Genomic DNA, 15,887 nt, shown 5'->3' with positions numbered 1-15,887 from the left:
TTAAACGTCTGATTAAATTAAATCTATTATAACTGATTATGCATTCTAGTGACTAAATATATATTTAAATGCAAATTTATTTGATCGTAAACATTTCATACATAAGTATTAGTGTATTGATGTTTACAAATAACAAAATTATTGAAGTAAAACTTATATTGGCACGATGTCAAACTTCAAGGTCGCTTTTGAGTACGTTTTTGATGAAAACGTTTTATGTTGTAACGCTTATTGAGTGCGAACGCCTACATTTCATAAGTTTCTTCCAATTTACTAAATACAATAATAATATTTTATTTAATCAAATTGAGGTAATTAGCTGGCTTGGTAACTCAGCTTTACGTACTATTATAATTTTTTTTCGATATATATGTAAACCTAATTAAATTTGTAAAATAAATAATTTTATTACAAGAAAAACAACTACTAGTCTTATTATCATTGATGCGAGTAGAGCTATACTGTAACAAAAAAATCGGAACTCACCATAGAACACGATGTCACAAAGTGATATTCGAAATGACCAATTATAATAATTAATAAATAATCATAATAATTAAAGGAGAAATAGTGTATTTACTTCGATTGGCAACATTCCACGAGTGGATACGAAGTGAGTACAGAATCTCGCTGATGAACTGATTTATTTTCTACATAGAAGTTCGACTCGAACTTTGAATGATAGGCTATTTGACTAGTTTTTAAAATCCATTTTATATTATTTAGTAGAGGTTAAGGAACCCAGTTAGTTGTTTTTTTTAATTCTAATATATATTTGCTGAAAAATATCAAATTAAAAATTCCATATTTAAATAGCGCGCGAAAACGCTACTTTGACAATATGACGCTGCAATAGGGTCGGTGACGTCACTTTCCTGTATTGTAATCTGTGGCACATATTATCCACATACAGTAGGTAAACGATGTTAAAGAGCAAGTGACATCATCATAAGCCCGACCAATCAGGAGCGTTTTTGTGTCACGTGACAAACGTTTAAAAAAATGCATTTTTATTTATGGATTTTTGAATAAATTAATTATTATTTTCAACTTTCGTTAATAAAGAACCATTTTTAATCTCATAATATACACTGATTACAATAATTGACACTTAATTTTTCGCATTGTCATATAGCCTATTATTTAATAGTAATTTTGTAATCGACATTATATAATTGTTCAGTTTGCCTTGTCAATGGCAACCGATTAATACGGTTGCTTTATAATAAAGCTAGTGCGATTATAAATGTTATTAATTCAAGTTTCGCTCTTCGCCCGTATGTTTTCACGAGGAAAAATATAACTTCTATAACTCATTGAGTGTTGTTACGTTGAATATTATTTCTTTACCCATTGTCATAATTATGAAATACGTTTTATTAAATTCAACTAAATATATTTACAATTATCATACGAATACTGTTTGTTATTAGTAAGTACGTTAGCTTATACGTATGTACACTTTTTAATGATGACAACATTAATTAATATACATTATCTGTGGAGAACACTATACAGAGAAATGATGTATAAAACGATTATTTTTTACCTGTGGTACTTGTAATTTTAAAATCATATCGATGGAAAATGAGATAATATCTAATAAAGTTATTTGATTCGTATATCTTTGATGTCGTATAATGAAAAAGAAATTTGTATAGGTACTTTCAGACAATTATTGATTGACAAAGTAATTGTAGTGTAAAAATATATGACCACAGATTAAATCGTTATTTAAGTTTGAAATATTTACATTTAAAACATCGCTCTATCAGCCTCTAGAGATAGCCTCGTATGCTTAAGTATAGTAGTTCCAGGGTATGTATAAGATTACATTTGTGTATTTTTCATAAAAATACCTTAATTTTTTTAAGTCGATGGCACTCGTGGCTTTTAATCATTTTTTGCCTACTAAAATGTATAAAACTCATTCCTAATAGTCTCATTCATAAGGCACTTCAGCGCCACATCGGATAACACAGACTGAAGCGAGGCGCAGCTCAGGTGGCGACGGGACAGGAGTCCAGCAGCACGTTGTGCAGCGCGCGCGCGGAGCGCCAGTCGCGCGGCGCGCCGCCCACCACCACGTCGCGGATGCAGCCCTTGAAATTCTCGCGCCCCTCCGTCAGCTCGGTCGCGCCCTCTGAGGATTAAAACGCTCGTGTTGCCTTTAAATCTAAATTTTAACTAGTCGTTAATTTCCACTGCTCGTTGAGTTTCTTCTCCCGTTTTCAGGAAAAAGATTTGAAGCTCATTCTACAACTTAGCTCAGTAGCTTAACTACGGGTTGACAGAATTACATGTGGTTTCGTCATGATTTCCCTTCAAGCACTCGGTGAATTATGAACAGTCAGTCGTAATCTTCTAATATGACCCACGTGCTCGATCCACTGTGTCATCTCAGCCGTATACGACGTAGGGATACCGATACTGACCGGGCAGGCCGCCGACGTGCAGCGCGGCGCGCGGGGCGGGCTCGGGCGCGGCGGGCAGCAGCGCGGGCGGCGCGCGCTCGCCCGGCGCCGCGTCCAGCGCCAGCCACGCCGCGCCGCGCGACAGCCGCGCGCGCACCGCGTGCCACTGCCCGTCGCACACGCGTCGCTCGGACTCCACGCGCGACCCGCCGCTCGTGATCACCACCTGCGGGTGCGACTGCCGTGTAATCTGTCGTGTATACGCTGTTGCCCGATGGATCATTACATCGGTACAAGCCTAGATAAAAATTGGTATTGATGACAAATTCGGGGACCCATTCTTGGTCAAAATGTTAAGAAAATGTAATCGACGTTGATGTTTGGTTCGATGACAAACGATCGAACATGTTAACTCTAAAAAAATTACTCTCGACGGTCACTCACCAGTCCATCTTTCAGCTCGAGCAGAGCGCCGGCGGCGGCCGCTAGCACGCCGGAGGCGGCCGCCGCTCGGAACTGCAGCCTGATTTCTACCGACTCACCCTCACCCTCCCCACCGGTCCAACCGTCGGGCCACTCGGCATATGCGTCACCTGAAATAAACGTTAAATAATAATATTATATATTTGGACTTCTAACGTAGCCGATATGTCGAATATGTATGAATGAGCCGCTCTCACCCGCGAAATATGCGCCTCGTTCGACGCGTGGGAAGCACTGCCCCACTGCAGAATGTGTGCGCGCGTCTCGAACAAGGTCCTCGGTGCGTCCGTTGAGGGAAACGCGTCGTACGCAGCCCACCAGTCCGCCACCCCGTACCGCCTGCAATTCGGTGACATGAGTGTGATATGCATTCGAGGCGATAATACGTTTTAGGACAACTCTGACAATAGTTTGTAGAGTAAGTTTGTAGACCACGACTTATTTGAGGCATTGCGTACTGAAACGTCTCGTGTACTGACCGCATGCGGCACGTGCGGCGCCAGCGCCTGCGGCGGCGGCCCGCCCACGAACAGCCTGGCGGCGCGCGAGTGCGGCGGCGCGCGCGCACTGGCGGCCGCGCCCGAACTCGACAGCGTCACGCGGCCGCGGGAGATGCGTACGGACACCTGACGTCACATAACTTTTATTATAATATATCATGTCATTAAGACAATAGATTATTATCACTATTTTAAAAGTACAAACATTCACTGAAATGAATAAAGAAAATACAAGTATAAATACCGCTAACGTCTTATACGGCAGGAAATAACAAAGGATTATTTTTTTAAAAGAAGCTGTTGTCGATAGTACCGTGTGCCACAGTCCGTCGTCGAGGCGGGCGGCCAGCGTGAGGTCGCGCCGCCGCCGCCCGCGCAGCACGAGGCGCGCGCGGCCCTCGCGAAGCGACAACGCCGTGTAGTGCTTCGGTTTTAATTTGGAGCCCTGCGGGACGACCAAATTAAAAGTCATATTACTGTATAAACAAACATATATTGTCTGTTTTATCTTTGTACTTATTTATCTATCTCCACATACCGGTAATAACATGATCACGCCCTCGCTGGCGAATGTGCGGAGCTGCAGGGAGAATGAAAACTCTGCCTTCGCCCCCCTATCCTTGTCCTTTCCTAGACGCAGGGTCGCGTAACTCCCGGGTGTGTCCCCGAACTTAACAGCGCCCGCCTCCACTGTATACGATGACATCTGGAAGGAAGTTCCAATGTCTAGTAAGTATCGATTTTAATTGTTTTTGGATTAGTGTAATTATAAATAGTGTTACGAAAGTTACTATTAAGTATCTGGTTGCTGGTTTTCTAAGAGAACTAACCCTGGTTTAATTCTGTCATCTTAAATTTATAATATACTCTGTGTATCATAATATAAGTCGTTACTGATATTGCTTCTGGAATTGACTTCAACCATTTTGTGTATTTAATCTAGATCATATTAAAAATAATAATATTGTGTTACATACAATATTTAATCTATAACAGGTTAGGATAGATAACCTATTATATATAAATTTATGGAAGAACAGATAACCTAAATAAGGAAATAATTTGTAACAGCTTACGATCGACACTGAGCTTAACATTAAAATATTGTTTCCATGTAGACTAAAAATTTTGAAACCTAGAATAAGTTTGCTACTGTATTGCATACCTTGGCACAATCTCGGTCGCGGTCGGGCTGCGCGTGCAAGGCGCGCGGCTCGGCGGGCGGCGCGGCGCGCAGCTCTCCGTCCGCTCGCCCCAGCCGCGCGCCTCGACGTCGTATGCTAGTCTCCAAGCCCACCCAGCTGAGGAGGATGGTTATTTATATCATACTTTCTCCGGCTTATAACTTAAAGAAAAAATGGCAACGCCTGCCTTCACTAAATTATAAACATATTTCTTTTCGTCTTCAAGTATGAATCAATTTTTTACATTTATTGTAACAATAAATGAATATCCTTACGTTGTATCCACAATAAGGTCAGCAATCGTGCCAGTGAACCCGCCGACGGAGAGGTTCGGGGACGTGGTGTCACTAGTGGGTGGAGCTCCTCCTACATAAAGACCGCGAGGACGCGCCGCGAGCGCTCCCCCAGCCAAAGTACCGCGACCCACCAGCTTCTCGTCCACCCATACTTCCATCTAAATACGCAATAATATATACACACGTTAACGAAATATAATCACGGTAAGTAAGAAACAGAAATAAATAAATTAAAAATATAAATTTTAAATAAAAAAGGTAGGTTAGTTAGTTAGTTAGGTAGTTCATTAAATAATTCACGTTACTAAATCGTTTAGGCGATATAGATGTTACTGGGGACTATAATATGTACATATATGTCACCCTTAAATAGCAAATACCGTTAGATAATAATCTATCTCACAAGATTGTAAGCTGTCAATAAAGCGTAAACCGTAACATACTGCTTAAAATTTAATTATAATCTATTCAATTGAATTTCAGTTAAATTATGAAAAACACGAACCTTAACGAACGATTATATAAAGTATCAAAATTGAATAGCTTTTAATATAAGTTGAATCGTCGTTGAGAATATATCGAGATCTATCTCGGGAGATAGATTATAATCTAACGGTATTTGCAATTTTAAGGTGAGATATACATGTAAAGGTTTTCAAAATTGTTTAAGTTGGAATGAATTTAAACGTATAGATCCTCCCAATGATATTTCGGGTAAATAGAAATAGGAATAATATGTTAGACATACTTGTTTATGAGCTCGGATCAGCTGCACCGTGTGGAGGACGCCATCATCAAATTTTGTACCGTTTATTCTCAATAAAAGTTCTCCCTTTCCGACGTTTGCCTTTAATTCTAATTCACCTAGAATTTATCGCAACGTTAATCTATACTAATATTATAAATGCAAAAAAAAACTCTGTCTGTCTGTCTGTTGCTCTTTCTCGGCCAAACAACTTAATCGAATTTGTTGAAATTTGGTACGAAGCAAGCTTGAACCCCAAGGACACGGACCATAGGCTACTTTTATATACCTAAAACCTCGAAGAAGTCGAGGCCGACAGCCAGTCGTTTAATAATTGTATAATGTCGTGCAATCTCTGCTAATTCACAGCAGACAAAGACCATCAGAAGGCATCTCGTAAATAATACAACAAACTAAACTATTTAATATAACGGTTATTACTACCTTTAATAAGGGCGAGGATCAGATAGTGGTGGTCGTCCTCCTCGTCCTCCACCTCGTTGTCGTCGAGAGCGAGCACGGGCGCGCGGTACAGCAGCACGCCGGACGGCGCGCGCGCGCGGAACGACACGCCGAGTGTGGTCTTGCGGCGCACGGCCGGTGACGCCAGCTCGATGTAACCCTCGCCCTCCAGCACCGCTGAGCGGAGGGGCTGCCAGAAACATATACAAGTGATTTTTGGTTGTCTCCAAAAATATTTTTTCATCAAACTCTATTACCAATACAAATTATATGGGTTACTTACCCTTGCAGCACACCCAGGTTCGACTCCATGTCGTGCGGGCGTATCCAGCAAGTCGTACCCTTCTCTATCCACCATGAGTCCACCTATGCACCCCAGCAGTGGCAGTGAGTCGTATCCCAAGTTCTCACCCTCAGGAGGCAAACCACCCACCCAATAAGTAGAGCTGGACAGCTCCGGTAATTCCGCTGCAGACTGGACGGGTGGTGAGGGGGACCCGAGGGTTTCTTCGCCGTTCACGCGCAGGCTGCCTGGGGACCAGGGCCGCTTACATATCATATACCGTAAATATATTTTCAATATTTTTATGGTAAAACAAACAAATTTTTTTATACGTGTATTCATCACTTCACTATCTTGATTCTGTTACTTGTCATTACAGAATCATTATTATTAAGCATGCATGTAAGAAAATGTGTAGAAGAGAGATCGTCGCGGGCACAGTACCTCTCTCCAGGCCGTTAAAGACGCGCGTGGCCTGCACGTGCGCGGGCCGACCGTCGCAGTGCCGACCGCCCGCCGCGATCTGCAGTCGCGCCGCACCGTACACCACCAGGAACACCACGCGACACGACCGCACCCACACCGACACCGAGCGGTTCTGTACGAGAAACATTATTTTATAGGAGATCTAACGAAATCAAAATATACGATTCTTTTGCACATATTTGTGGTCACGTCAATATTGTGGTCATGTTTTAACAATATATGGGTAGACTGTATGTACATATGTATGTATTGAAAAATGTAATTATATATCATTAGTTACTAGTGTGCGCTTGAGCAGTGAGTGAGAGCGTGTGCTAGTTACGTTTGCATGGTCGTGCGCGAGGAACAGCAGCGCGTCCGCGTCGGTGGTGCGGAAGGACAGCGCGAGGCTGAAACGCCGGCGGTCGGCGGCGCGGCGCGAGCGACGCAGCGCCACGTAGCCCGCGCCGCCCAGCCACACCAGGCCCTCGCTGCCGCGGCCCTCACTGAACCATCTGTGCCGAAAATAATATGTTCAACTTTAAAAATAATATATAAATTCAAGACGAGATGGTAAAGTTGATAGTGAATTTGTCATCTCATGTAAGATCGGCCATGTCCTATGTCGGCCATCGTTGAGTTTATACATTATAATATTTTTGGGCTCGATATTTGGTTCCCTTTGTGTGAAAATAAGCCCGCAATGATACAGCGGGCGGAATGTGCTCTGAATCTTTTCCATTACAGAAGGACCTCTGTTAGTAGACATCTAGCATAAGATAAATAAAGTTGTACTAAGTTTCCTTACCTTTGCGTGCAGCCAGTGCACCGCGCTGTGGCGGGCTGTTTGGTGAAAGCCCAGAGGCCTATCGCGGCATGGTCGGCGTGGAGCGAGTGCACGCAGGCCGGCAGCGGCGCTCCGGCTTCACCCAGCCACCACAGCGCGGGCCGCAGCAGGCCGGCGCCCGGCGCGCTGCCGGTGCTGTTGCTGGAGGTGAGCGCGGCGCCACCCGAGCGCTCCACGCGCATCCGCACCGTGCCCCACACTCTGAGGACGACCAGCTGACATGTTAATTAAATATTGTCTCATACTTCAAATATTTAGAGAATAAAATAAGAAACATGTTTTTTTTATAAATAAACATTGTTGTAGTAAATATACTCTTCGATGTAATTATGAATTAAAAATAATAAGTCAAATTAGTTTTTGTTTATTTATGGTATGGTATAGTCACCTCTCTATATACAGACGGTAAGTTGTGTGATCTGCGTCATCCAAGGTGGGTTGCAACGGTTCGGGATGAGTCACCACGCCCTCTCCACCACCCACATCCCACCGCAAAGTCAACTTGCCCTTCTCAACCGATAGACGCATATATCGCTCTGAATCCTAAAACGATGAATTTTTGTTTTTTCAGTGAGCTTAGTTTTTATAGGACGTAGCATCTTGCCTTACAGCAACGTGTTGGCAATCTAGCGAAAGAACTAACTACTGAATTATAGTAGTTCAGTTGTAAAATCTGTTGGCTCGCAAACTGGAGTACGTACTCGGTCGGGCAAGTACAGCAGCGTGCCGTCGTGCACGGCGGAATCGAAGCTGAGCGCGAGCGTGGCGCGAGTGGCGGCGGGCGCGCTCCACGCCGCGTACGCGCGCGCGCAGCCGCCGGCCGACCGCAGCGATACTGTTATCTATGCGTTGAAGGAGATTCACATAGTTATAGAAATATTTTTAAATATAATACTTTACCTAATATAAGAAATATTGTTGTGGCAGACAGTTTAAACTATGTGAGTCAAAAAACAAACGAAACATAAAATTACATTTAATACAAACGAAAATATACGTTTTTTGACGTTAGAGAACCTTTAAATTTTAAATAAATATAATAATTTAAACTTTAAATATCTTAACGTGTCTTAAGTTTAAATAGGCTACGAAATTAATTGAAATCGTACCGTGGTAGCAGCATGTCTTGCCCTTTCTACTTGTTCGCGCAGTGCTCGTAGTGCTGGGTCGAGCACGTGTGCCGCTGCGGTGTGCTCGCGGGCCCGTGCTCCCGCCGCCGCAGCTAACGCTTCAGATACTTCCCGACCGCGGAGGGTGTTCCCGCGGATCTGGGACACTGAAATAGTTTTGATGTCAACGAGATTTATACAACGCAGCTATTTAAAGCTTAATTTTTATTTGAGATTTGTCCTAACTAATTTAGTATATTTAATTAAATTTCACCTGTAAAGATGAATACACAACAAAAATAATAATGTTTACATTAAATTTATTTTATTTTACTCGTGATGGCCAATATAAGAGTAGTTGCTGCAAGACTAGCCAAATTATTGTTAACTGTGTAAAATTCAAATATTAGTTCACTCATCAATCAACGCACCATGCTCCTCGGCGGCCCCGAGCGCGGTGTCCCCGAGGCGCTGCAGCGCGGCCAGGTTCCTCCGCAACTGGTAGCGCACCCGTCGCCTCGTCTCAGCCGCTTCATCGTAGAGAGCTCGGCTGCTCGCAAATACGCGCTCAGCCTGCGCGCTCGCGAGTCGCAGCGCCCCCACCGCCGCGCTGCCCGCCCCGCTCGCCGCTCCGCCCTCCGCGCCGCTCGCCAGCGCGCGCTCGCGCCAGCCCAGCGCACGCAGCCCCACGCTCACCGCGTCCGTACCGCGCTGCGCCGCCTCCAGGTGACGGCGGAGTTCTGTTGGGTAGTACTTTTTAAGGAATAGTGCGATTGAGAGTTATATCAATTTGATTCCGTAATATCGTAAGAATGGAATTCTCTTATTCCTTTGTTATATTTTAAGAAAAATATTTTTAAAATGTTAAACAGTTTTAATAGAGTATGTCATTCAAATCTATATTAAGGGAGTTGCTTGTAGCTCTCACCGTCAGCCTTCGCTATCAGCTCTTTCCCTCGTCTCCTGAGTGCGTCGGAGGCTGCGTTTTCCGTCTCGGCGGCGACCAGGAGCGGCTGCTGGCCTCTTGCCAGCTTGGCGGCGGTTGTGGCGGCGACGCTCGCGGCGTGGGCGGCGGCGGCGGCCTCCCGCACGCGCTCTGTCACTTCGGTCCAAGCCCGAGCTGCCTGAACACCCGCCGATGCTACTGCTCGCGTTCCCGCAAACAAACTGCACGCAATTTATATTTTTAACAAAATGTTCATCGTGTACATTAGTACAAATTGTTTAACGCGACATTGTAATTTAATATCACAATTTGTTTGGTACAGAAAACTTTGCGAATAAATATGATAGTTTTGAAAGAACTTTAAACTTCTAGGGAATTTGTATTACAAATTATATTCGTTCTAAAAAATATCTCAAAACATTTTTATGACATAATCTTTCACCTACTTCTTATACTCTTTAGCTTTCTCTGCTAACGTTGCAACGTGCTTCTTCACCACGTCAAGGTACTTCTCCTTGTACTTCGGAGTCAGATTGTACAAGATGCCTTCCTTCTCTTCAGCGCTCGAGGTGAGGTTCTGAAGCTCGGAAAGTAGAATAGGAAAGGACACCGCGAGGTTCTGTGTATGGAGTATGTCGACTCGGGTGTCCTCAGTTAGATTGTTTGTTGATATTTTTGACACGTCCTGTAAGAATTGAATATAAAAAGACATATTATATTAAATGAAAAATGTGTTCTTTAAATTTTTGTGTTACTTTATCTATTAGACGTATTGTTTGCTTAATTTAGAAACCAGGTTTATTTGAAATCGAAACTAATATTCATATGGCAGATTTTTTTTCATTATTGGTATGGATACACACCTCTAACACCAAGCGACAACGTAGTCCAACATCCCTCACGCTAGACAGCCTGGGTATGACTCGCTTCTTCATTTCCGCAACGATGTCGCCCGCACTCCATACAACCTCAGCTAGTCTGGGAAGGTCCTCCGCCTTCCTCTCCCACTCGTCGAGTTCAGACTGCATCTTATTGATACGTTTCAGTGCGTCTTCGATGCGATAGTTGTATTCTTGTACGGATGTCGATTGTAAATTTGCCTAAAATTTTCAATTACCTTACAAAACTTGGAACGTGTGTCATTTAAAAAAACAATAACAGCTTAGTTTCTCGCCAGTCTTTGTTGTAGAATCTACAATTGGAACCAGCAGTAACTTAACATTTTTTTTTAAACTTGTAACGTGATGATCAAAAGTGTTCCTACGACCCTGCTACTTCTATAAAGAATGTTTAGATTTTAGTTCTACGTAACAGCACTCTTTTAGTCAAATATATTCACACGTAATGAATTACAATAGTTATTTAAATTAGGTTGAAAAACTATAACTTACCGAATCGGACACATCAGTCGCTCCAGCAATGTAATCTATTAAACTTAGTTCCTTAATTGTCTTCAATAAATGTCTCGCCTCTTTAATCGCCCTGTGGGCACTCAAGTGCTTCTCTCCTCTAGCGAAATCATCTAATGCCGCTACTTGCAGGGCTATAAATCTCTTTTGTTTTAAAACCTCTTCCAGCCCACTCATACTCTCCAAACTTAATGACTGAGCTTCCATCTCTCTTCTAGAAGCATCTAGTTTTAATTTATTTGCCAAAGTAAATAGCTCATGTTCTGCTACCTCCAACTCGTTAATAGAATGATTCAGATGTTTGGCATCTTCCAGAATTTTCTTCGAGTGCTGCAGTTCTGTGTTTAAATTAGATGCGTTATTTGAAAATTCTCGTACTGCCGGGAAAGGTTGTGGTATCCTGCTGAGTTCTGTGAGATCAACGCGTGATAGGTCTTTCGTCATTTCCTCCATCGATTTCAGCAACGTCTGCGTGCAATTATCGCATGCTGAAAAATAAGTGTTGAATTATATTTTGAATTGATTTGATTCTCAACAGTCATCTGAGCCTCCATTGCAAGTTTACTAACGTTTGCATCCATCTTCGTCCAAATAGTGGCCGGACCGCGCGCACAGCTCGCAGCGCTCTCCGGCCGCGTGCGCGCGGCAGTGGCAGCGCGCGCGGGCGTCGCACCGCGGGGAAAGCGAGCCGCGCGCGTCGCATGCGCAGCGCACGCACTCGGCGCCGCGTCGCCGCCAGCCCACCGCGCACTGCTCGCACGACGCACCCGAGTAGCCTGAGCATTTAATGTGGCACGGTAAGCAGCGAAATGGATAACGAACCGATACATTTTGAACTGCATGTTATGTAATACTAAGCTTAAGGATCAATGACAATATTTATATTGTGATAGGGTATCTATATATAAATAAGCAAGTTCGTCTGGGTAGGTACCACGTACTGATCAGGTACCTAATCTTCTGCCAAACAGCAATACTAAGTGGGATTTTTTGTATACTAGCTTGCAGGGTGGGTGGATTACTCAAACTACAGGCACAAGGTACATAACATCTTAGTTCTCAAAGTTGTTGGCGCATCGGCGAAGTAAGGAATGGATCATTTTCCTAAACGCCTTACCATATCATAAGTAGATATATATTGTTGTGTAATGATTATGAATGCTACATATTTATTTAAATTTAATATTACTTACCGGGCTGACAATAGCACTGCAATCTTCCGTGGGCCATTGCACACGCAGTAGCTCGCGACAGCTCCCGCGTTGGGCAAGGGCACGGCTCGCAGCCGCGCTCGGGAGTTCCATAGTATCCCTCCGCACAGCGCTCGCAGTGCGGACCCGATGTGTTGTTTGTACAGTTCTATGACACAACACAAATGCACCGTGCTTTAATAGCAATTAACAAACATTTATTTTATCTGAATTCGATTAAACTGTTTATTTAAGTCTAATAAAAATAATTTCAAGCTTTAGTATTTTAAGAACGTGGTATAAAACTATTTGATAATTTATTTTTCTTATTTCGCTATAAGATATATATCATATCCAAATAGCAAATAACATTAAAAGCTGTCAATCTATCTATCTAATCCAAACCACATACCACACAATATCCCGTGTTTGGATGACATCCGACAGCGCGACCGTGGCACTCGCAAGGACGTGAACTCTCAACATCGATTAAGATGGTTCCTGCTACTCGTAGCAAGCGTGGTGTGTTGGGTGGCATCCAAAAACCGGGGGCGGGACGTTGGCAAGAGGCCGCATCGTACCCGCGCGGGCACAAGCAGCGCTCGACTCCGGGTGCCGGCGCACCGCGTGATAAACCAGCAATCGCCGTCTCCAGCGATACGTTCAGCAGTCTGTGGTATTGATTTAAAAAAATACAATGGTCATTACCGAATTAATATTTATAAAAAATTATATTCAGCATCTATTCATTGTTATACTTCCGTAATTAGTGTCTTGTTTAATTAAGAGAGCATACTTACAGCACGTGCAACGGCTCAGCAGTGAGAGGAGCTCTTGTGGATAGTCTCAGTAGCAACCGACGCACGTCGGAGAGCGCCAGCATAAGCGCCCCTCGTGAGGCCACAGCGCTCCCCAACGATCCTCGTCCACCGCGCCCCGCACGGCCACTCCGAACTTCCCACAGTGACTCGTGAAGGTGCACCGCGTGCGATCCGTTCACAGGTGCCACTCGCTGGTTAGAAGAAATTTCGGTTTAGTAACAAATAAATATTTTTTACTATTGTTCCAAACCTGATTAAGTTTCCCACCTCATAATAATCCAAGACAATGTTATTCCCATATATGCTAACGAGTGGGAATCGAGTCATCACGTGTGGAGGGAGTGGTTCACCCCCCTCCTCTTCTACCCGAAATCGAAGTGCTCCTCCGTAAGATAAGACATGGTCGCCAAGAAAGAGCTCACCGAGCTCCGCGTACACCGGCACGGGTGGGCGGGGGACAGATATCGTGGCTTCCTGGATGCTGGTGCGGATTGCGAGAAGAGAGTCTTGGTCCATCTTAAATTAACAATTTCAATTAGTTATCCATAAAATAAAACTCTAAATCTAATGTTTACCACATTAGATTTAGAGTTTTAAAATAATGTGTTAAATTATTTTAAATTTTCCTTGTGTGAATTACAAATACACTGAAAAATGAACAATGGTAATTAATAATGCTCAGGTCATTAAGTATCAATTGATATATGTCGAGAAACATGGTAGAGGTTTGGAAGCAATATTTACCGTGCCGAGATCCCCACGCAGCAGTTTAAGATGCAGCGGAGTCGCGGCATGCAGCGCTGCACGAGCAACCTCCGCCTGCGTACATTTAGCACTACGACCGAAGCAGAAGCATGCGGTGCAGCCTGCTGGGTTGCTGGCTGCCAGACCGAAGGTTCCGTCCAGGCACGTGTCACATTTCTCGCCTACAACGTTGTCCTGAAAACGTATGCTCGAGTAATGTATTGGAAAGTTCTACGTTCTAAGAGTGAGTCGTGAGGGCATGTTTGTAAAGTAATTGATATCGAACATACAGTTATTTGTTAATTTATGTCTGTAATGGGCGTTCGTAATATTTGTGTTCTGATTTTTAAAAATAAATAATTAATTATTTTGTATTGTAAGCGACATTGAACTGCGCTGCCACGCAACCAGGTGTTCAATCTAAGCGTCTGTTAATAATCTTTTTTTATACCTTGCACGGACATTGTCCATTCTGGTCACAAGCGCACACGCCATCTTCGCAGCCCCGCGTGCCTGCGGACAAGCACCCGCAGGGTCGGCACCGCGGCCCGAAGTACCCGCTCTCGCACCGCCCGCACTCGCGCCCCGTCCAACCAGCGCGGCATCGACACTGTCCGGTCACCGCATCGCAGCTGTCTGGGAGAGTTTAACTGATTTTATACGTTACGGAATGATATTCTCCGACCTCACATTTGAATTCCATTTAAACTGTAACACTTATTGCTGACTAATGATAATACGCAGAGATAATTTATTCAGTGAGCGGAGGACTGTCTAATAATAATTTAGTCGTTACTAATATTTTTTTTATAAAAGGTTCTTTCCGTCGTAAATTAATCTGTATATTTCTTTATGTAGCAATAAAATTATTTGGCTTAATCTCATTGTCTTTGTTTAGTGTAAGAGTTTTTTTGTATTTTCATTATAATAATCAATTAAACTTAATAGGCTATTTGACTGGTTTTTAAAATCCATTTTATATTATTTAGTAGAGGTTAAGGAACCCAGTAAAAGTTGTTTTTTTAAATTCTGGTACATATTTGCTGAAATATATCAAATTAAAAATTCAATATTTAAATAGCGCGCGAAAACGCTACTTTGACAATATGGCGCTGCAATGGGGTCGGTGACGTCACTTGCCTGTATTATAATCTGTAGCCCATATAATCCACATACAGTAGGCAAACGAGGTTAACAAGCAAGTGACGTCATCATAAACCCGACCAATCAGGAGCGTTATATGTCAACATTAAAAAAAATGCATTTTTATTTGTGGATTTTTGAATAAATTAATTATTATTTTCAACTTTCGTTAGTAAATAACCATTTTTAAACTCATAATATATACTGATTACAATAATTGACACTTTATTTTTCGCATTGTCAAATAGGCTATTCTCGTTGACTATTTGTTTGAAACGAAAACTTCGAGAAATGCCTCGATCAAGTCGAAAATGATCCTAATTTAATAATACCAACCAGATACAGTCCCAGGGCCACAAGCGCACGGTCTGCAGCCGGCCGCGCGGCCCCAGTAGCCGCGCGCGCAGTGCTGGCAGCCGGGCCCGCGTGTGCGCGCCGGACACACGCAGCGGCCGGTTATTGGTGAGCACACGCGACCCTCAGTACACATGGGACACGCTGAAAATTCCAAATCCTTGATATTTTTATGTTTAAATAATGATATTATTATATTGATCCTTAATTTAATTAATATTACTCACGTAAACAACCCGTCGGACCGAACCCATAGTACCCCGACAGACATCGGTCGCACCTCGGCCCACCGACGCCGACGGAGCAGGCACACAGCCCCGATACAGGGTCGCATGCAGCAGCGCCCGCGCCACATTCACAGCGTCGACACCCGCCCCGCTCCAGGCCCCAGTATCCTTCCTGAGGGTTACGTCTTATTTTAAGATATGACAGAAATCTTCAGTTGTTCGTAAGTTTGTTAAGGGGCTGATCGTTAATCACCACTATTTAAAA

General features: G+C 43.4%; 1 protein-coding gene across 1 annotated transcript in view; it reads right to left on the bottom strand.

Moving 5' to 3' along the window:
• Positions 1–1,249: 1,249 nt before the first annotated feature.
• Positions 1,250–15,887, bottom strand: part of Wb (wing blister) — a 171,647-nt gene continuing 157,009 nt past the window's right edge. The window contains exons 21-52 of the mRNA XM_064219912.1: positions 15,623–15,794; positions 15,378–15,539; positions 14,350–14,534; positions 13,899–14,093; positions 13,422–13,670; positions 13,134–13,345; positions 12,746–13,004; positions 12,337–12,502; positions 11,713–11,919; positions 11,126–11,631; positions 10,598–10,834; positions 10,181–10,419; positions 9,717–9,955; positions 9,220–9,528; positions 8,789–8,955; positions 8,381–8,521; positions 8,068–8,222; positions 7,641–7,880; positions 7,176–7,347; positions 6,812–6,965; positions 6,368–6,615; positions 6,067–6,274; positions 5,626–5,741; positions 4,857–5,035; positions 4,563–4,698; positions 3,936–4,103; positions 3,711–3,842; positions 3,377–3,523; positions 3,095–3,236; positions 2,859–3,007; positions 2,436–2,640; positions 1,250–2,143 (exon numbers count right to left, since the gene is read on the bottom strand). Coding sequence (XP_064075982.1) covers positions 2,001–2,143; positions 2,436–2,640; positions 2,859–3,007; positions 3,095–3,236; positions 3,377–3,523; positions 3,711–3,842; positions 3,936–4,103; positions 4,563–4,698; positions 4,857–5,035; positions 5,626–5,741; positions 6,067–6,274; positions 6,368–6,615; positions 6,812–6,965; positions 7,176–7,347; positions 7,641–7,880; positions 8,068–8,222; positions 8,381–8,521; positions 8,789–8,955; positions 9,220–9,528; positions 9,717–9,955; positions 10,181–10,419; positions 10,598–10,834; positions 11,126–11,631; positions 11,713–11,919; positions 12,337–12,502; positions 12,746–13,004; positions 13,134–13,345; positions 13,422–13,670; positions 13,899–14,093; positions 14,350–14,534; positions 15,378–15,539; positions 15,623–15,794 — 6,339 coding nt within the window. The 3' untranslated portion in view covers positions 1,250–2,000. The remainder of the gene's footprint in view (positions 2,144–2,435; positions 2,641–2,858; positions 3,008–3,094; positions 3,237–3,376; positions 3,524–3,710; positions 3,843–3,935; positions 4,104–4,562; positions 4,699–4,856; positions 5,036–5,625; positions 5,742–6,066; positions 6,275–6,367; positions 6,616–6,811; positions 6,966–7,175; positions 7,348–7,640; positions 7,881–8,067; positions 8,223–8,380; positions 8,522–8,788; positions 8,956–9,219; positions 9,529–9,716; positions 9,956–10,180; positions 10,420–10,597; positions 10,835–11,125; positions 11,632–11,712; positions 11,920–12,336; positions 12,503–12,745; positions 13,005–13,133; positions 13,346–13,421; positions 13,671–13,898; positions 14,094–14,349; positions 14,535–15,377; positions 15,540–15,622; positions 15,795–15,887) is intronic.

Source organism: Vanessa tameamea, chromosome 4 (genome assembly GCF_037043105.1).
Source record: "Vanessa tameamea isolate UH-Manoa-2023 chromosome 4, ilVanTame1 primary haplotype, whole genome shotgun sequence".
Lineage (NCBI taxonomy): Eukaryota > Metazoa > Arthropoda > Insecta > Lepidoptera > Nymphalidae > Vanessa > Vanessa tameamea.
The sequence above is the reverse complement of the archived record's forward strand: the minus strand, read 5'-3'. Positions and strand labels throughout refer to the sequence as shown.